Below are 19,622 nucleotides of genomic sequence, written 5' to 3'. Positions count from 1 at the left end.
AAGATTAATGTTTCATTTCATTTGTGTCCTTAATAAAGGAGTTTGAAGGTTTCCTGCACTTACACAGGGTCAGTGTTATTTATTCAGCTACAACATTCACAAGTGACTATTCAGCTGAACTGTGCTACATGAGCAAATATCTGCTGGCAGCTGCAGGAGCTGTGAGCTCCTCCTTTCAGCTGTGTGTTCCATAAACCTGGTCCTCTGTAACCTCAAGCTGAGGCACAACTCCCAGGGAGTGGCAGAAGTCCTGAGCTGGAGTTCCCTCAGTGGCTGGGCTTCCATGGCCAGCCTGGTGGTGCCTCCCACAGTATCTGGCTCGCAGCTGCCAAAGTGCACGGGGTCGTATCCAATGCTCCAAGACTCATTTCCAGACACCGTGCTGGGAACTGCGCTGCTTTTAACTCCAAACAGCAACACACTGAACACACAAGCACAAGTTTAGAGATGCAAATCCAAGGAGAATGTGCAGAGTTTGCTACTAAGCAGAGGCATTTGGCTTACTCACACTTGGAAAGCCTCCAGCCCAGGACATTCAATGCATTTTGGAGCCAGTTTTGATGCCTCCCCTCAGAGCTGAACAAATACTGACAAGAACAAGCGCAAGTTTGAAACCAGCCCTCAGGATGGTTCTTACACCACTTGCTCGAGCATCACCAGCTTCAGGGCCCTACACTTGGAGCAAGATTGACTGAAAGGCTTTTCCACAGGGACTGCAATAAGCTGCAGAGGAAAAGTAACATGCATTCAATGTTATTGTGTTATGTGTGCATGAAAAAGAGGCAAAAGTACTGAAGCACGAGTGAGGTCTGAAGATGACTGCCATACAGGCTCCCCCCAAAAAACCACACGCAGCCCACAGCAATGCCTTGGAGCTTCAGGAGTAGTGGGATGTAATTGCAATGACTGCTACACATGCGTAGTTTATGCAAACACTGCAGTTCAATTACCTTTTTTCACACACACGCTCTCCTACTTTCCTTACTAGCTGCTGAAGGACCTTACACTACGTGTCTTAGGTTAGCCTTGAGTTCCAGTGGTGTCTTTACAACCAGCAGTTTTTGCATTTAGTCCATCTTCAAAGCTGTCTGTCAACTTTGGTTTGCCCTTTGCTGAACCACATTAATGGAAAACTCCTGCAAGGGCTGACCCCTGGGCTCAGGAGGATCACGGTGGCATTTGTAGGGAAGCAGATGGACAAAAAACCTTGGATTGCCCTTCTGAAGGTCAAAGTTACATAGCAAAAGGCAAGCCCTGGAGTAGCCTCAGAAGAGCAATAAGCATTACCATTTCATTTTTTTTTTTAATGAGGTAGCAAGAGAAGTTTAGTGAAGCTGAAGAGCTTGGAAGGCAGTCTTTTTTTGGACAACTACTAGAAATTTACTACAGGGAGGAGAACCACAGACTTGTTGCAACAGCTGAAGTTTTAAGTTGCTACATGAACGAGAGCACTGTGTGGATTAGATCAGCACCATGAGAACTGACACCTGAGTGAGGAAGAGTCCCTCTGGAGCAGCCAGTATCTACTCTGCCTACGGTCAGCGCGCATTAGTCATGGTCCAGAGATCAGGAACTGGATCACAGCCCTTCAACTGGCAAATGCCAGACTGATTTAGGGATTCACAGACTGATTTCTTGTTGTAGGAGGTTGTTTCAGTCAGATTGGCTGTCAAATAATAGCATTTGTGTAAGTATTTGTGTGTTGTTTCAATTGCAGGCTGACTGTGATCCAACTGATCACCTGTATGCCCTTCCTGAGGATCTATTAGCTTATTAGTAGCAAACGAATCTACTTTTCTCCTACAGCACTAGCTAGTGAGAGTTAAACAATTTGCAAATGCTTTAGTGATATTTTGTTTGGGGAAAAAGCAGTAGCAGCAGAGTAGTAAACATAGGAAAGAAAAAAACTCATGCAGAATCCTTAGACTTAGTCCTCCAGACTTAAAGATGGAAAACAAGAATCAACTTTCACCTTTTCCTTTATTGCATCAACCTGCAAAGGAATTCAGAAGGTGCAGCTTAGAAAAATCAAATTCCATATTTAGCATATAAAAAGGTAGAAACAAAAGCGTCAGGGAAGAAATAATTAAGGTACAGGCGAGTAAAAACAAAAGTACACCAGAAGTATCTGCTTTAGAAGGCAGCTCTGCTTCTTGCTGGCTCTTAATTCATTAGCTACACCAAAGCTACATCCTAATCCTTTATCAGATCAGGAAATCTTTATCTTTAAGAATCTACTACTCCCTCCAAAGGCATGGTGTTAGCTTGGTGCAGGCACCTCTGACAAACCGTTGCATTGCTCAGCCCACCTCCCCCAGAACAGCATTTCAGGCTGGCTACAGAACCAGAGGTAGTTCTGCCTTTACAAAGAACAGCCAGGCAAATTTCTGGTCAAACAGGCACCTTAGTCTTCACTGACTGCATGAAAGTAAAAGCTGAACTCAAGCTTGGAAAGGTCTTAATCATTAAGCAATTTACACCATTTCAGTGGAAGATACTCCAAAAGCTTCATCTAGGAAAATCTTGCTAGTGACAGTTGGATTTAACTCAAGTCTGTTCAAGTCTGCCAGAGCATTACCAAGTTCCCCCATCCTGAGTCATTTCAAATAAGAGTTGAATCATAATTAGTGCCATTAAGTGTCAGAGCCACATTTTAGAGTTAAATGCATAGCAGAATAAGTTATCTCTAGGTCTAGCTGTAAAGCTGGTTTAGTACACAGTCTAGAATTTACTTAAAGCTTGATCTCAGCTGGGATTCCTGACTGACACAGCACAGGAAATGCCTGGAGCCTGGAACTACTTTAGACACTGCCCAGGGTCAGGCAAATACTACTGATGTAGGTTCTGTAATTGGCAGAGGGTGAAGCCTGCAAGTGTTTCAGCCTCTTAGAGGGCGAAGTCTCTCCCCAGATGGACTGAAAAGTAAGTGTGGACATGGACAGACAGACATTGGACAAAGCCCAAACCAATGTTAGTAGCAAGCAGACAGTCTCAAGGCATTCACCACAGTGACTAACAAGCTCTGGGTCTTGGAGGGGCACCTGCTCTTACCTTGGTCAAGTATTCCTTCATGACCTGGATAAAGTATGGCATGGCAAAGTCCATAATGTTGTGCCTCCATGCTGTTTCCAAGACAACATCCGGCCTTAGGAGATCGTAGCAGGTGAAGAGACAAGCACCAAAGCATTCCCTCTTGTTCTCCTGCAGGAACCACTGCAGCAGCTCTTCTGCCAGCTCAGTATCTTTGGATTCAGAAGCGTACTGCATGGCATCCTGCAACGGGACAGAGCCTCAGCCTCGGGGACACAACAACCCACACGGGGCTGTCAGCCAAGAGCCAACAAGGCAGAGCCAACAAGGCAGAGCTGTAAAGCTGCCCTGGGTGCTGCCTCACCTTGTAGAGCCTGTCCTTCTTGCAGAGCTCCACGCTCTGTTTCCAGCGGTTGTTGCCTTTGAAGAGATAGGCGGCGATCCTCCGGAACTCGATGAGCTCGTGCTTCTCCAAACGTTGGGCAAGAGAAATGTTGTCAAAGTTGTCATAAGCATCTATAGAAGTCCTAAGAGCCTGAGTGAAGCAGAAGAAAAAAAAAAAAAAAAAAGTCACACCTCAGATGTACAACTGCGCCCACAAAATGCAAGTATTTTCCATCAGTTCTCTATTCCTGCTTGTAGGAAGATAAAAGTATTCCAGCCAGACCTGCAGAGATCTGCTATTTCATTTGAGAAGCTGCTGTTTGAAACATATGGAGTTTAGGTGTTTCAATCAGTATTTTTGAGCAGGATAAGAGTCTCTGAAAACCAGGCAGCTGTTCTCTGAAAACAGTGAAACAGCCAGGCATCACAACTGTGCCTCTTCAGTGAGTCCTTTTGGTAGCACCCAGTGTTTGTCTGCCTTAAATAAAAGCTGTCACACTCATAACAAAGTAGCCACTCTATCCCCAATTGGAATGGCACAAAATGCTCTCAGAAAGCCACTAACACTTTTCCACTTATTCCTTGGCTCCTCATCACTAATTCACTTTAAAGCTGGAGAACATGCACTTAAGGAATTAAAGTTAACAGCAAGCAGGTAAAAACTACTGAAAATGAGAGAGAAAACTGTGTGTTTCTACACATTAAACAAAGGCTGAGAATACGAGGTAAATCCAGAATGAAGTGCCTAAAGGCAAGGCATACCTGGTAATCTTCTTCAATAATGAAGAGGTTGTTGAGGGACTCATTGACTGATTTGTTGTTGTGATTTTGAACAGAGCGCAGGTAAGGCTTAACCAGGGGCAGCTGTTTAACCTTCAAGGAACCAGAGAGACACGTTTAAGTCAGTTTTTGTGGAAGTCTCTTAGCATCCTCCCTGGCAGGCAGGGGAGTAGCTAATCATGTTTAAATGCTACTACAGCTCAATGCTTCCCCAGCTTTTGTTTTGATCTGGATAGCAGGAAAATTACCTTTGTGAAGAATGTGACAGCACGAGTGTGGTCAAGCCGAGGGGACAACACCATCAGCAGATCATTGAGCAGCAGAGGCTTAAATTCCAAATAGAACTGAACTGCCTTGTAGTACAGCTCCACATTGGCCACCTAGAGAGGAGTAAAGATGCATGTTCAGAGCAGGAGTTTGATTGTGGGGAAATCCAAATGAAAAACAGAACTTTCACCAGGAAAGCAATACCTTAGTGATGATATCTTTGAACTGGCCTTCTTTCCAAGCATCTGTTGGGTGATTCATCATTGTGATTATGGCATTATCATATTCTTCATACTTATCATACAGGAACACCAGTTCAGCCCAGAGGTGGGCTTGTTCTGCAGCTCTCAGAACCTAAGCAAAAGGCAGAATCAGCAATATTTGTTAACTGGAATTTCCAGCAGGGCTCAGGCTTTAGTGCCATTAGTAACCTCAGGCGCTGCTCATGTAAAAGCTGGGTACAGACAGCCCAAAAAGGTGTTTTCAGCTAAATTTAAAGCCTCAGACATTCACCTTGGGAATGTTGACTCTGGACCAGAACAGCTCCAAGTGCTCCCTCATCTTCTGTGGTTTGAATTTGGAGTAGAGAATTGCCAGCTCTGTGAACATCCCCATGTGTGCTCGCTCCAGCCCAAGCGCTGCTTCCAACATGGTGATCAGCTCCTCAAAGTACCCACGATCCTTAGAGACACAGACAGAGACATTTCACATCAGAAACCATCCAGAATCCCAGATTTTGACAGGGTTGCCATGACAGAACTGACTGTACAACAGGAGTCAGCTCAATTACCTGGTAATAGTTGATTAGCTCTTCCAGCTCATCTGCATGCACTACAATGTGGAGCCCACACAGCTGAGCCAGGCGGAATTCTTTTCCATCCACACAAGCAAAGCAGACCTGGAATTGAGAGTTGTGTTACTGCTTAGCACCAAGGCTTCTGAGCAGACCCCAGCTTTGAAGGCCCTGAGCTCAGGGGCAGTAAATTCACCTCTTTCCACGTGCGAGTGCTGTTGGCTTTGCGAGCGCCATCCACGGCTGCCTGGTACTCGCCCAGGTGCACCAAGGTTGAGGCCAAGCGGCCGAAGTTGGACACGTTGTTGTACAAGAGCTTGGCTGCTTCATACATCTTCTCATCATAGCAGCGATCACCAACCTGGGGCAGAGCACAGCCAGCTTATTCCTGCACCTTTTTCAGCCAGTGCTTTACATTAAATGTGTGGCATTCAAGCCCTTGTCAAATGGATTTAAAGGCCAAGATCCATGTGCATATCCAAAGAGACAGAATTTCCAACACTCCTCTGTGAGTCAGGAAAATAACATCAGTCCCACTCACCTGCTGGATATGTGCATTGTTGGGGCCGTTGATGAACTCCTCTAGCTCTGCCAGGCGGTTTGTTTTAGCAAGAGCAAAGATTAATTCTGTTTCCACATACGACTCCCGGGCCTTCTTGCGTGCCATCTGCAGATACTTCACCAGTTCTTCCCAGTTGCCTATGGAAAGGAGTTCAGAATGTTTATTTCCCACCACTGTTCAAGTTAAGCACAAGTGTCCCCAATCAGCTGAGCCTAATTTTGACGTGTTTCTACAGCTATTCCCCAACAATCAACAACCTTCACACTGCTCATTATGCATCAATCAAATAATCTTAAAATGGGCCTAACTAAAACCTTATTTAACTTCACACAAAGACTCTGAAAGAAGTCTCCAGCTATCTAAAGAAAGAAATTTCAGACCACTGATTATCTGCAGAGGGAATACACTACCTTTTCTCATTCTTATTTAGGGCAGTCCTTGCAGGGCCAGATTCCTCTACTTGCATCAAGATACAGGTCTGGCAGAGCTGCAGCTTGAGCAGACCAGGCAAAAGAGCTGAGCACTATCAACAGGCAAGATGTAAACAAAACTTAATCATACCACTGGCATTAGCAGCTTGAACAACTTCCATGTATGAGGAAGGATCATCTGCTTTGATGTAGGAGTCAATTGCTTCCTTCACCATCCCCTTCTGGAGCTGTGCTTTGGCCAGCTGGCTCCACACTGCAGGTTCATTGCAGCGCTCGGCGAACTCGTACGCACGGTCCAGGTTCCCAATGTGCTCTATCAACACCTGGGGAAAGGACAACCACCATCAGCCACTCTCAGGAAGGTCACTTTTACAACACACTGAGCTGGGGTTTATTTAAGTTCCTCAATGGATCCACAGGTTTAAAAGAGAGGGACTAACTCCATACAACTCACACAGTGTGAGTGATTTTAGGCTTACAAAGTTTCAATAAACAAGTGTTGTTTAGGTTTGAGGACACTTGGATCCTTAAGTGCAAAAGTTAAAACTCATCTATTTTCACAGAAACAGTGTCTGTTTTGTAAGAGAAGACACTGAGCAGCTTTGGGCACTTTGCTAATTGGTGTTAAGCACCAGCAAAGTCCTTGTGTGGGGATGCACAGGGATGTTGTACAGCCTGAGAATTGAAGATACCTGTACAGCTGATGTGTTGACATCAAACTTCCTGAAGATAGCAAATGCCTCCTCAAAAAGCTCGTTGCTGATAGCAATATTGGCTATATCAGGGGCATCGTAGTTATCCAGGCGGTTGATGTACTCCATGACACGGGTGCGGTCAGCCTTGATAGCTGTAAGGATGAGAAGGTTCTGCAGGTTCCTGAAGAGGGAAAGAAATAGTGCTTATCAAATATAATGATCAAGAAATTCAGCCTCCCCTCTGGAGAAGGCATTAGTTTATTTGCTGTTTCACATTACAGCAGTAACTCCAAGTTTCCTGTGGCTTGGTTTTCATTTCACATACCTGTGCTCACTGAACACTGAATTATCCAGAACGATTTTCTCCAGCAGTTCAATGAGCTCATTGGGAAGATCTGCAGTCATGAAGGCCTTCACAGTGACAGAGACTTCCTCGGGGTCCTGGGTCTCTGACAGAGCAGTCTGGACAACCTGCAGGCAGAGCAAGGCATGCAGAAATGAGTGATATCAGGTTCTGCAAAGCCAGGTGGGACAGGCAGGGCTGTGGATGTCCTGCCAGGTGTACCTGGTCAATGAGGGGTCTCCTGTAGGGGTTGCTTTCCAGCAGCACACTGGCCCAGAGCTCGGGGTCCTTACGACGAACTAAGTAGCGGGAGAGACTCTTGAAGAGGGAGTTCTCATTGCACACCTGGAGAAAGGCACAGCTTGCTCAGAGGGAAGGCAAGGCTATGGAGCCTACAGATAAGAGGGGCAGACTGAAATCTCAGCCTTTGATACTCCATTAACCTCCCATTTCAGGATGAGCAGGAGAGTTTCTCATTAAGCTGCAAAGGGAGGTTAAATAGCCACCTCCTCTTGTGTGTTAGAAACATGCACTTCCCAGCTTAATACATGTTAAAAAAACCATGCTTTTGTCCTAAAGCTTTCTATGCAGGCCATGACACCGATGTTAGCAGTCACTCACAGGCAGCAGCCTGGCATACATACGTTAATCAGCTCCAGGTCACACTGTCCACGCTCGTAGGCCACGCAGGCCAGGTGAGGGTCCCTCTTCTCACAGTACTTGCCAACAACACGGCTGTCATAGTAGGGATTCTCACGCAGGAACCTCTCTGGGTTGTTGTTGCTGTCAATGTATATCTTGGCCAGTGCATTGTGAGTGGCAGGCTCCTCACAGCCCTCGTGAATTCTTGCTTCCAGCCAGGGCAGAAGCAGCTTCAGCCTAGAAGGAATTGATTTTCATGTTAGAGGTTGAGTAAGTAAATATCCAATTGCGTGATTTCTCCACCCTGGAAGCCAGTCTTGGTGTAGGAACTAAACCAGAGTTCCAGTGCTCTGTTTTAACCTACATTTTGATTCGTTATTAGAATGGTGTAAGCTTCTGACACTATGAAGAAAACACACCAAAGTTATCTGGAGAGATCCCCACATTGGCCAAGAATTAGAGCTGGTTCTCACCCAGTGGCAGCTTCTGCTGGTGTCAGTACCAGCTTTAGCTGTGTGACATGCACTCATGGATGAGCAGCAGACTGGGAATTGCCAAGAGACTTGTAGAAGTTTAATACCTGTTTCTTTTCTCAACCTCTGCAACAAGTTCATCAGTTGAAAATTGACCTCTCACTACAAGGATGAGGTTCTTGATCACATCTTCAGAGCAATCCACATCAAGCAGTCCCCCAATAACAACTGGCAGACGGCTGGGATTCACCTGCACAGGAGCATTAAAGAGGTCAGGATGCTGTCAGGGAGCAGGGGCAGGCAATACTCATCCCCAGAACTGCACTTGTGAAGACTGACCCCATCTTCCCACCTCTACTCCCAGCCTCTGAGGCTCTGAACAAGCTTAAAAGTCAATTCTTCAGTCAACAGGTGTTCCAGCCCAGCCCAGGGGCTCACTTAGCTCCCACAGGAAGAGCTCCTGAGCAATCTACTCTGTCCCTGCAGGAAGTTAAAAGGAAAACTTCCCCTCCTCCCCCCTCCAAAATATTGAGACTTAAAATCACCCCAACAACTCCAAAGTTATTCTACCAAGTCTTCCCCCTTCAAGTGGCACACGAGTGGGAGTTACTGCTTAACCTGACTGAAGAATGAGATCTGACTCACATCAGGGCTAATTTACTGGAGGCCACTAATAATCACTTAAATGTCAGTCTCAGGTACAAATCTGTTTGCAGAATACTTAAACATGATGCCAGTAATTGTATCATATACAAATAAAAACTGATCAATTTGATTCACTGAAGCCAAGGGCCAAGTTGTCACCTACCTTCTGTACATAAATCTCAATATATTTCTGGAGATTATTTCTATACAAATACAGCACCAAGTCGTGGACAAAGTCAAAGCGGTCACACACAATGATGAGAGGCAGCTGGTCAGTGAGTTTAGCTTCCTAGAAAGAGAAAAGCTTTAGTAATTTGGTTTTGCTCTTGGATTTAAGCAGACAAATAATACAGTCACTTAAACTGTCAAAGCAGCTGAATTTGGAAAGCCAATCTCAACAGTCAACCAAATAATGACAGCTTGTTGTTCAGCTAATTGTTTGCAATATGTAAAGTGGGAGCACTCACACCCACTGCAGGGTGTGAGGAGCAAGAAGCTTTTTGGAGTTTAACCCTGCTCCTTTGCATGGCAGACTCTACAGAGTTTTACAACACAATACAACCATTACAAGCCTAGGCTATAGAGAGTATTTTTAGTTGCCACTGATGTTTTGTGTGCAGGATTAGCACTCTGGGATTTCAAAAAAAATTTAACCAAGACTAGATTAAGTTGAGGTTCATAATGTAAAACTGATATACAGAATTAACTTTGAGTGCCATGTGTCATGTGATACCTCCTAACTATGGATTTAGAGAACAGTAAGAATTAAGCTCTATAGCAGTACTAGTTAAACTGCTTACCAGATTAATTATCTAAAAGCATTCCAACTTTCAGCATAAGGTTACAATGGTTACAGTACAGAAGCTTAGTCTATGTGGCAGACAGTATTCCGGATGCATATTTCAGATCACTTATTCCAACATGCACATCCCAGAATATAATCCTACATATAAATTACACTTAAGGACTTTACACAGGGAGGCCTGTACTGGGAGATTTACCTGGTACATGTCCTGCACATTCCAGACATGGAACAGCACAAAAAACAATAACTTTCATCAGGAATTTGACAGCTTGATAACATATCTTAGGTGGCTTGATCAAATGACATACCTTACACCTCGGTGACACCAGGTTAGTTTTAGAGAATTCTCTTGGGAAGAGTTTTGCCATCTTCAGATATGATCAGCAAAATCTAAGACTATGCTATGTAACCAACAAACATGAAGGCAGGAAATGTTCCCAGATAAAGTTTTCCCCTCCCACATGGTTCCTCAGGTATTTCTCAGAGTGTTGCACTTGTCAATAAGCTCAGTACTAAGATTACAGAATCTGAACTTTGAGCACAGCATCTTTTCCTACTCTCCAGCAATGCTCTGGATCAGTCAGGATACATCCCCACTGACTGGCATCTCCCAGCAGAGCTAAACCATGGCTCACCTGGCTGAAATTTCAGTGTGTAGGAGTAAGACAGATCAGCCCTGAACCTGAAGTTTCTGGAATTAACTGACTCTTTTCATCTGTTGTTTCTGTAGTTGCTCAGTTGGAGTTGATTACACTATAAATAAGCATTAAGTTATCAACTCGTTTGGCACTATGGGTGTTCTCAAGTTAAGCAAACTGTTTCCTATTTTATAGCAGACATTTTTAACAAGTTCTTGGTAAGCTGGTACATTTACTACAGGTTAAGAGTTCAAGCCAGATTAACCTTAGCAAGAATAGTGAGGAAGTGACCTGACATTCTTATTTTTTAGACAATATTCCAGGCTCAGACTTCATTAGGAGGTACTGTCAACATGGCAGATACCTCTGGTTTGAGGACACTTGGATCCTTAAGTGCAAAGGTTAAAACTCATCTATTTTCACAGAGCTGCCTCATTTCACTAGTGACACACCATGTTTTATCAGCACCCCAAACAGCCCCAGACAGTCCAGTGTTACCCAAACATTACCTTGAGGAAGTTTTTAACACGTTCTGGATCATAGCAGTTGCTTTCCCTGCAGATTCTTTCCACTTCTTTAATTTGTCCTGTCTTGCATGCAGCTTGAATGTACTTGAAGTGCACATCTGGATCCTGGCTGAAGTTTACAATGGAGCCCAGGAAATAAAACAAACCTGGAGAGAAACAGTCAACACATTATTTGCCGGTCTCATTTAAAAGTACAAATCTCAAAGGCTACAGAAATTTAGGCACCATTTTGGACAAAGGCAAGAGGCCGGCATTCTAGGTTTTTCTACAGCTCCAAACATTTCCAGGATTTCAGAAAAACCAATTATGCAACTGAATAGTGGTATCCATCCTAAACAGGGAAACTTGAAGGTTTAGATCTGTTTCAACACAGTTTGAGGCCTAACTACTTAAGCTCATTATGGCTTTCTAGATTTCAGCAGACAGACACACATCTGTAAAAAGGTGAGCACCAGCTTCTCTTGCAGAAGTACACACTTACCTTCAAAGCTCTTGAAGGACTCAAAGAGCTCAATGAGTGACTGTGTTGACAGCTGTTCATGGTATTTGGAGGCCACCTGGACACAGATCTGCAGGTTCTGACGGATGTTAGCGGACAGCATCGCACGCAGACACTCCAGAGAGTCTTCTACCGATAAGGACCCAAAATAATTCACTAACCACTGCAAAGACACACAGGGCATTTTAGACCTGAGCAAAGAGCAGTTATTAAAGGCTGGATTTGTAGGTGCAGGGTGTTTGATGCCTCACCTCAGGGTTGAGGAGGTGAGTGTGAACCACGGCACGCTTGATGTCGTAGAGGTCTGTGAAGTGCTCGAGTGCTCTCTGCAGCAAACCAGCCTTCTCACACAGCTGAGCTATGTGAGCCCGGTCATAGTGAGTAAACATTTGGTTTCCCAGGATGGCATCTGCAACCTAGAAGGAACAGGGAACATTTTCACTCAGTTCCTGAGCACCCCTAGCAGTGTTTGCCACGTGCAGCTCCAGGAAGCCTGAGCAGGTACCTGAGGGGCGTGCATGAGGTTCATCTCAAGTAAACGTGTTTGCAGGGGACCTTCTGAGGGGCGATTATTCTTCAGTGCATCCAGCAGAAAGGCTGTACATTGCTGGATTAAATTATATTCCATAAAGACATCCACAATCTGAAAAAAAAAAAAAGAAAAAAAAGAAAGAAATTTAGGTTAAGAGTAACTGAAAGTATATTTAAGCATCAATGCAGCTTCCAAAGCTAAATCCAAACTCATTGCTCTGATGGTTTGAGCAGGGCTCCTCTTACCAGTTTGATGCTTTGAAGTCAACACTTCACAGTAATAAAGTTATTTACCTGTGTTATATCTGCAAGAGGCTCTTCATCTTGAACGAGCATTTGTGCAAACTGCTGTCCTTGATCAGGGCTGATTCTCATTACATTCCTCAGCAAAAAAATCCAGTCTGGAGTATATCCAACCTGAGAAGATGATGCAAAGTGAGAACTCAGCAAGAGCACACACCTTGTTAAAACTACAGAGCTCAGCCAAAGCTACTGTCAGGAGATTACACAACCCAGCCAGGATTTCCTCTTTGGAAAAGGCTACATGGGGAAGTAGGGAAAGACCCATGTATGAAGTCTAACAGTAACTATTCATAAAAACCTTGAGGCAAAAGTAAACACTATACAGGCTCTCAGACTCCCCAGAGTTACTTCTAGCTACTTTGGAACATGCACTAGTTGTTATTAAATACAGGACAGATACAGCAATTTAATTTTCTCTCACCTTCTTAGCATACAAAACAATCTTCTGGACTTGTCCTGTTTCAGCAAAACATTGGATGACCTTGTTTGGAACATTGGCCCTCAGATAGACACTAAGTGCTAGCGTGGGATCCACAGATTTCACAAGGTCTCCCAGCTCCTCCGAGCACTCCAGCTGCTCAGAAACAGAAATGCAGTCAGCCCACCCTGACAGAGCCATGCTGAGATGCACCACCACCCTCTTCCTCATTTCTCTTCCTTTCGGACTTTAAAAAAATTAAGGTCCAGCTTGACAGCCTGAGCTGACTCTCCCAGCAGGGCTCTAGTGGGCTCAGCTCCTCATGCTCCACAGCACTCAAACCAATTTTCAGAGCCAGAACTTGGTGACACATTGTACCAGCATGTTTCTCCAATTAATTACACAGCTGTAACCACTGCTCACAGCACTTGCAATCAGTTTCCAAAGGACTGGTTTGGCAAAGCCCAGCAGCAGCTTAGAGCTTTCCATGCTCTGCACATCCTGCTGTGATTTTAAATGCAGAATGAGTGAGAATTTGATCAATTCTCTTGCAGTAGTTTGAGGCATAGTGACAGGTAGAGTGAGCACCTATTGCTCAGCTATTTGCTGTCACTGCTGAGCTCCCAGCTGAATTTTCTTGGGAAGGGGGGAGGCTATCAGGCAGTGCTGTTCCTTCCCCCCCACAGCTCTGAAGATATCAATCCCAAACTCACCTTATCTTCTTTTAACCATTTTTCCAAGAGCTGCTTGCGGCCCTGCTGGAGCACGGGTCTGCAGAGCTCCAGTGACTCATACTTGTTCAGCTGCCCTTGGTCCAGCAGAATGCCAAAATACTGCAGGAGAGGGGAAGTCTGTCCTGGCTGAGCTGGAACACTCTGGAACCGGCGTATGGTGTCTGGAGTACGCAGGATTCCCTGCCAGAGAGAGAGAGAGAGAGAGAGATCCACTTCAATTTTCTTTTCTGCTGTTGTGGCTTGGCAGGAGTTTCTCCAGGAAGCTGGAGGTAATGTCACTGTAGCTGTCACAAGCATTTCTATGTTTTGCCAGCCCAGAATGTCAGGAGCAATATGGCTGAACACCAGCTCAGGCACTGAGGCGCTCTGACAGAAAATGTGCTATAATAACCCACTACATTTATTTCAGTAGCAATGCAGATTTAAGTTCAGAATTAGGACACGCTTGGCCTTGCAAGCAAGTTCCTCTCATCTGAATTTAGTCTTAGCCTGGGTTTTTTATCCTGTTTCCAGGTGCAGCCTCAGCTAGAGGTTGTCTTTTCACAGACACTTTTTTGTATCACTGGAGAAGTAAAGGTGAGTACCAGAAACGTTATGAATCATAGCCATTACTTCATCATTTATTCCTCCCTTCCTCTGTGGGCTTCACAAACTCCAAAATTATCCAGCTTGCAATCACTGTCATCACCCAAGGTACCTGTGAAACACCAAACTACCTTGGGACAAGAGCAGTAGAAAGACTGTGCCCTTTCCACTAGAAAAATTCACTGAGCTTTCCTGAAGCAAGAAGCTGAAGTCAGTAGAGTTCAGTGCTGTTCTGATCACTTTACCTTTGGGGCATTAGCTGCCACTTTTGCTGCCTCTGAATAGTTCCCCTGTGCAAAGAGTGCATTGAATTTCCTGGCAAAGAGCTCCTCGGCCCCCGCCAGGTTGTTGCGGACAGCCATCCGTAAAGCCAGGTCAGGGTTCTGCAGCACGTTGGTGATGTAGGGAATGATGTTCTCCTCTTCCACACACACTGAGAGCACCTGGAGAAACCAGCAGGGAAACCTCCACTTAGCCCAAGTATCAGAAGTGAGCCAAAGGCTAAGCTAACTTCTGAGGGGAAAGTTAGGGTATTTATGGAAACTTTCATCCCTTGGTAACTCATACTTGTCATTTTATTAAAGAGACCTCTGGTCAGAAAGAACCAATGTCATCCATTGTCTGCATCAAAGAAAGCAATTAACAGTTTAATTGAGGTATCTGCAGAGGTAGAAGCACAGGGATACAATGGATCTTTCAGGCATATAGGGATCTTTCTAAAACTCAATGTCTTAAGTAATCAATCCTAGAGGACACCAGGAACAAGTCTGCTCTATATTCCCCATGCTCAACAAGTAACACCACCCAAAATCAACGTGGGCCAAAGGCATGGCTGTACAATGTTAGTAACTTGTTCATAAAGTAGTTAAGTATGGAGATAGAACAGCAAATTTATTTTGGGGCTCAGAACACTGTCAGACCTCACATGCTCTGAGCAGAGTTCAAAGTTAACATTTCTGGAAACTGAATTTTTATTCATAGACATGAACCCTGCAGTGTGTCATGAGGAGCCAGGGGGATCAGCTAAAGCAGTGGCTTCCAGGCCAAGCTCCCTTACCTGTCCCTTTCTGTTGACTCCAATAATTCCAGCTGTTGCTTCGTGCTGTGCAGTAACAAAAATGGTCTCTCCACTGATCCTGTTCATGTAGATACAGGTGCCAGTTTCCAGGTCATACAAGTGGATGTAGCCATACTTTGTTATGAGGAACACCACATCATGCTTGTCACTGATCTACAAAACACAAATAGATTACTCAAATTTGGCACTGGATAAATGAGTTGGTGCTTTTGAAACAGCTGGGCCATTTCAGGACAGCCAGAAGTGCTGTTTTATTTTTACTTGAGTACTATCACAGCAGAATGACGTCTGAAGAGCTTGAAAAGCAGTTAAAACATATGGATATTTCCTCTATAAATAAGAACATGCTGCTTTTGAATGCTGCTTGTCTCCACCTTTACCACTACTGAAGCAGGAGCAGCAGTCCCACCAGTCCCACCAGTTTAGGGCCACATTAACCAGCTGGCTCCCAGTGCCCTCCCTGCTCCTGTCACATCCACCAAGAGAAGCTGCAGACCTTTTGCAGCTGTCATACCTGCATAGCAACAGGAAAGTCACTTTGTGCTTCAGGAGGGAAGAAGACATCCACAGCTTTCTTTGGAAAGGGCTGATTCCCAGTGGGTGGTGTGCCAACCTCAATGATATGCAGCTGTGCAAGAGATAAGATTAATTCTTGCATCTAATTTATTTAACAATAGATTCAACAATGAAATTACAGCAGTTCTTTTGCTGCTCAGCCTTAATCCCAAGTTTATGCAAAGACAAACTAAGGTAATCTTCCTAAATATTTTCACTGGCTAAAGGTGTGGCACCTGGTGTTCATGTACCAGAGGTGAGGGAAACAGTTAAATATGATCTTTAGTTGCCCCTAATTACTTGGAAGTCTCAGGATTCAGTTAGGTTCCTTTAGATGCACTCTTTTAACTTGGTTCACATTCTACAGAGACAGTTCTGAAGATGTTTCTCTGAATCTAGCTCTGGTTTTACTCTGGTTTTGCTGTAACTCACCTAATTCCAGCATTCACATGGGATCACTATTTAGCCTTGCAACACTATTGCTTCACTTTTTTTTCATTTTCATCCAATACTTTGGAAATTAGTTGAGCCTGATACCAAGGATCAGCCCCAAAGAAAGATTACCACAGCTTTTCCCTCAAGCTTAGCCTGTGAAGCTGAGAGCCTCCTGTTTCAAGCAGCTAATTGGGCTGGTCATGACATGCCACTTAACTTCTCCACTCACAGATTCTTGCTACACCAGGTAGTCCAAGCTCTGCATGCACCACATGTCATATCCAGACTGACAAAGTCCTTCACTTTCTTCCTTAAATGTAACTTTTTGCATTAAGCCACTTGTTCTCCTGGAAGCAGAGAACCAGGGTGAGTCACTAAAGACTACAATATGTTTAGAACCAAGCCTTACCTTACCCCCAGCTTGCCCTCTTACTGCAAAACAGAAGAGAGTGGATTCTTCAGCATTCCCTTCCATCTTGAACTGTGCAAAGCTGGCTGCATGTCCCTCGATGGGCTGGGACACTTTTCTGTCCACAGAGTAGAGCTGCATTGCCCCCACTACACGGTTTTGCTACACAAAAAAGAACAAGTGTCAGGAAAACCAGACAGTAATTTCATTTAATATTGGTCAACATGCTGCCATTTAAAGCTTCCTCTTACAACAGCAACACTTCAGACTCTTAACCTTGCACTAGTGTTATATCATTACAAATCCAATTATAGTAATTTGAGATTTTCAGTTACACTTAAGTTTGTTATTTGAAGATTGAGACAAGCATTTACATTTAATAAAACAAACAGATCAGTCCTGTTCCTGTAGAAGGAGACAACAAGACAAGCTCTTGAGTTTCCCCACCTTCCCGGAGGTAAAGTACCTGTGCAGATATTCCAGTCAGCAAGAGCCATTTCTGCTTGGCATCAGTTCTGTAGTTGATGATCTGGCAGCCAGCAAGGCTGGAGTGGCGATCAAACATCTTCACGGGCTGGGACTCGCCCTCCATGCTCCAGTGGTAAACGGCATTATCCGTCACGAGGGCAACAGTGTTCAGAGAGATCCACTTCCAGAAGGTGACATCATCTGTCATGGTGTGAGCCTTCATCTTGCTCTTCATCTCAATGTTGAAGATTTGCAGCGTTTTCCCAGCTAGAAGACACAGAGTTGTTAGGCACGGGGCAGAGCAGAAGAGCTGCACTAGGACATCAAACCCTGGGGACTTCCTTCAAGAAAAAGCTGTTCTAGACTGGCAGACCTTCAGGGATCAGCTTCCACTTGGAACCAGACCACACTCCTGCGGCTGGTTTTACTGATTTGCCACTACTGAGCAATCAAACAGATGTGGAGAATGGGTTGGTAGGAGACAAAAGCTTCAGCCACACAAATGGGTTGGAGGATACTTCACATACATCAAAACCAGGTCACAGTCATGCTGAGGCTCCTTGGAGCTCTGAGGGAAGCTGTCAGTGGCAGTTAAAGCTATGTCCACATCTGTTTCAAGTATTAAAAGGGCACAACATGGAACAGTCAGGTTGGCAGAGGGCTTTTGTAATTCAGGCTAATTAACCAAAACCTTGGGGTTGCACTAATGGAATACACAGCTACTGACTGCAAACCAGACTGACAGGAACTGTGCAGGGGAAGGAATCTAGGGACCAACACAAGCTCTAGAAGGCAAGAGGAAAAGTTCTCCAAATCACATAGAATGGTGCATACAAACATCCTGAACAGCCACCTGCAGTCATATCTACCAGTTTTTATAACACACTGGCCTAAGAAATTATTTCTTCCTGTTGAGAAGATAAGAAAAGTTCTGACAGTTCTATTACTTACAGGGGAGAATTATTTAAGCACACATAAGTGTAGCCCAGGAGGAATAGAAAAGATCCCACAAAACTGGATGCAGGCCAGAAATCTGCTACAGTTACTAACTGTAGCCCAGCTTGAGGAAGTCACAGTGCCACAGAGGCAAGTGCCTGCACTCACCCAGGACTGATTTAGCTCAAAGCCATTAGCTCAGCAATTGATGCAAGATGCTGAGTGAGGAGTTTCTCCAGAACTTGGAGAAATCTCTCTACTACAGAGTTACTCAGGCTACAGGCAGCAGTTTGTTTCCACATCTAGTGCAGCTGGAGCTTTAGGGTCAAGGGAGAGGACATTCAGGTAACACATTCCTACATGCTAGGCAAGGTATATTGCAAGGCAAAATCTAGACTTGAGTCAAAGGGGTCAGTCCTGTTCATAAAAAGCTCAGTATTAAGATCCCAGTGATTTAAGTACACTTTGGGCTCTTGAGTGGATTAATTTTGGGAATCTTAGGGTCTCCCTTGCTTGGGAGGGTATGAAAAACCTCTGAGTTTTAGGCCTTCAGTTGCTTAAACACCACTGTTCAGCCATGTGCACCATAAATCTGAGCCATTTTATTCTGCTTTTTCTTGTCATAAGACACAACAGGTACTAGGTACAGTCAATTGAGGTAACTCACCATCTGCACACACAAGAAAGCATTAAAGTTGTGACAAAACAGTAGCACAGTATTAAAGTCAAAGTTAGGTAACATTGGATACATACAAATCTTTCCATTAGCATTACATGCATTTCTAGAGTGACTGCACTTAGAGCTTTTTGGGCCTCTGAGGGGAAGAGATGGACATTTCTGGAGACTCCAGAGGAATGCCTGCTCTCTGGAACACCAGAGACACCAAGCTGCCTGACCTTGTACTTCCTTCACCACACAAGTCTTCCCTGCATAGTTTTACTCCTCTTATCACTGGCTGATATAATAAATATGCACTGGTCTCTTTCAGCAAGGCCAAACCAAGGAATATTTGTCTCCCCTTCCCAGCCTTAGTTTTCCTGTCCCTAAGGAAAGGTTTAGTTGATCTAAGGGTTACACTCCTAGGTCAGGTCTCACTTCCCTCTAACATGATTCCTTAAAGCCCACACTTGGCTTCCAGCTCTCCCTGCTCAGAAGCTGCAGCATTTGGACTGAAGGAAAAACCTCATCCTAATGATCAGCAAAATAGCAGGAAGCCTCAGCTGAAGTTCCCTGCCCAGCTGCCTCCAGAAGAACTGAAAATGCATTCAACTTAATCTCCCATTAAGCTGTGGAAAATTGCTGCAGGATCCTCCCACATAAATGACCTGGGAGAGCTCAGTCCCTCATAAACTAGCTCTACAGCAGGCTCTCCATGCACTTCAAGCAGCCCTTTATCAGAACTCATACCTTTCAGTGCAATGACTTTACTGGCAGGGTTCATGATAGCGCTGTCAGCTGAAATTGGTCTCCGGATGGGGTTGCTGGGGTCATTCATGTCAATGATCACCACTTGAGCCTGTTCTCCTACTTTCTCTCTGATGCAGATGAATTTGTCAGACTCCATTGTCAGAGTGCTGAACCCAATGTTTGCTGGGTTGATGCCCAGATTTTGGAGCTGGAAGAGAAGAAAAAGGTTTAACATTAAGTTATTACCT

General features: G+C 44.6%; 1 protein-coding gene across 2 annotated transcripts in view; it reads right to left on the bottom strand.

Moving 5' to 3' along the window:
* The window catches only part of CLTC (clathrin heavy chain), a 30,811-nt gene that overhangs the window by 3,732 nt on the left and 7,457 nt on the right, over positions 1-19,622 (bottom strand). Inside the window, exons 2-31 of one of the 2 annotated variants that reach the window (XM_066563544.1) lie at positions 19,375-19,582; positions 17,029-17,297; positions 16,563-16,724; positions 15,678-15,791; positions 15,143-15,316; positions 14,331-14,528; positions 13,480-13,680; positions 12,770-12,922; positions 12,340-12,462; positions 12,020-12,157; positions 11,766-11,930; positions 11,497-11,677; positions 10,998-11,161; positions 9,209-9,334; positions 8,508-8,650; positions 7,930-8,164; positions 7,508-7,630; positions 7,268-7,413; positions 6,940-7,123; positions 6,378-6,570; positions 5,796-5,953; positions 5,451-5,615; positions 5,252-5,359; positions 4,975-5,142; positions 4,666-4,815; positions 4,443-4,574; positions 4,177-4,287; positions 3,395-3,565; positions 3,052-3,273; positions 1,973-1,993 (exon numbers count right to left, since the gene is read on the bottom strand). In XM_066563544.1, coding sequence (XP_066419641.1) covers positions 1,973-1,993; positions 3,052-3,273; positions 3,395-3,565; positions 4,177-4,287; positions 4,443-4,574; positions 4,666-4,815; positions 4,975-5,142; positions 5,252-5,359; positions 5,451-5,615; positions 5,796-5,953; positions 6,378-6,570; positions 6,940-7,123; positions 7,268-7,413; positions 7,508-7,630; positions 7,930-8,164; positions 8,508-8,650; positions 9,209-9,334; positions 10,998-11,161; positions 11,497-11,677; positions 11,766-11,930; positions 12,020-12,157; positions 12,340-12,462; positions 12,770-12,922; positions 13,480-13,680; positions 14,331-14,528; positions 15,143-15,316; positions 15,678-15,791; positions 16,563-16,724; positions 17,029-17,297; positions 19,375-19,582 — 4,806 coding nt within the window. The remainder of the gene's footprint in view (positions 1-1,972; positions 1,994-3,051; positions 3,274-3,394; positions 3,566-4,176; positions 4,288-4,442; positions 4,575-4,665; positions 4,816-4,974; positions 5,143-5,251; positions 5,360-5,450; positions 5,616-5,795; positions 5,954-6,377; positions 6,571-6,939; positions 7,124-7,267; positions 7,414-7,507; positions 7,631-7,929; positions 8,165-8,507; positions 8,651-9,208; positions 9,335-10,997; positions 11,162-11,496; positions 11,678-11,765; positions 11,931-12,019; positions 12,158-12,339; positions 12,463-12,769; positions 12,923-13,479; positions 13,681-14,330; positions 14,529-15,142; positions 15,317-15,677; positions 15,792-16,562; positions 16,725-17,028; positions 17,298-19,374; positions 19,583-19,622) is intronic. The other variant, XM_066563545.1, reaches the window with a different exon arrangement.

This window comes from Molothrus aeneus, chromosome 20 (assembly GCF_037042795.1).
Source record: "Molothrus aeneus isolate 106 chromosome 20, BPBGC_Maene_1.0, whole genome shotgun sequence".
Taxonomy (NCBI): domain Eukaryota; kingdom Metazoa; phylum Chordata; class Aves; order Passeriformes; family Icteridae; genus Molothrus; species Molothrus aeneus.
This window is presented reverse-complemented; position numbering and strand designations above follow the sequence as displayed.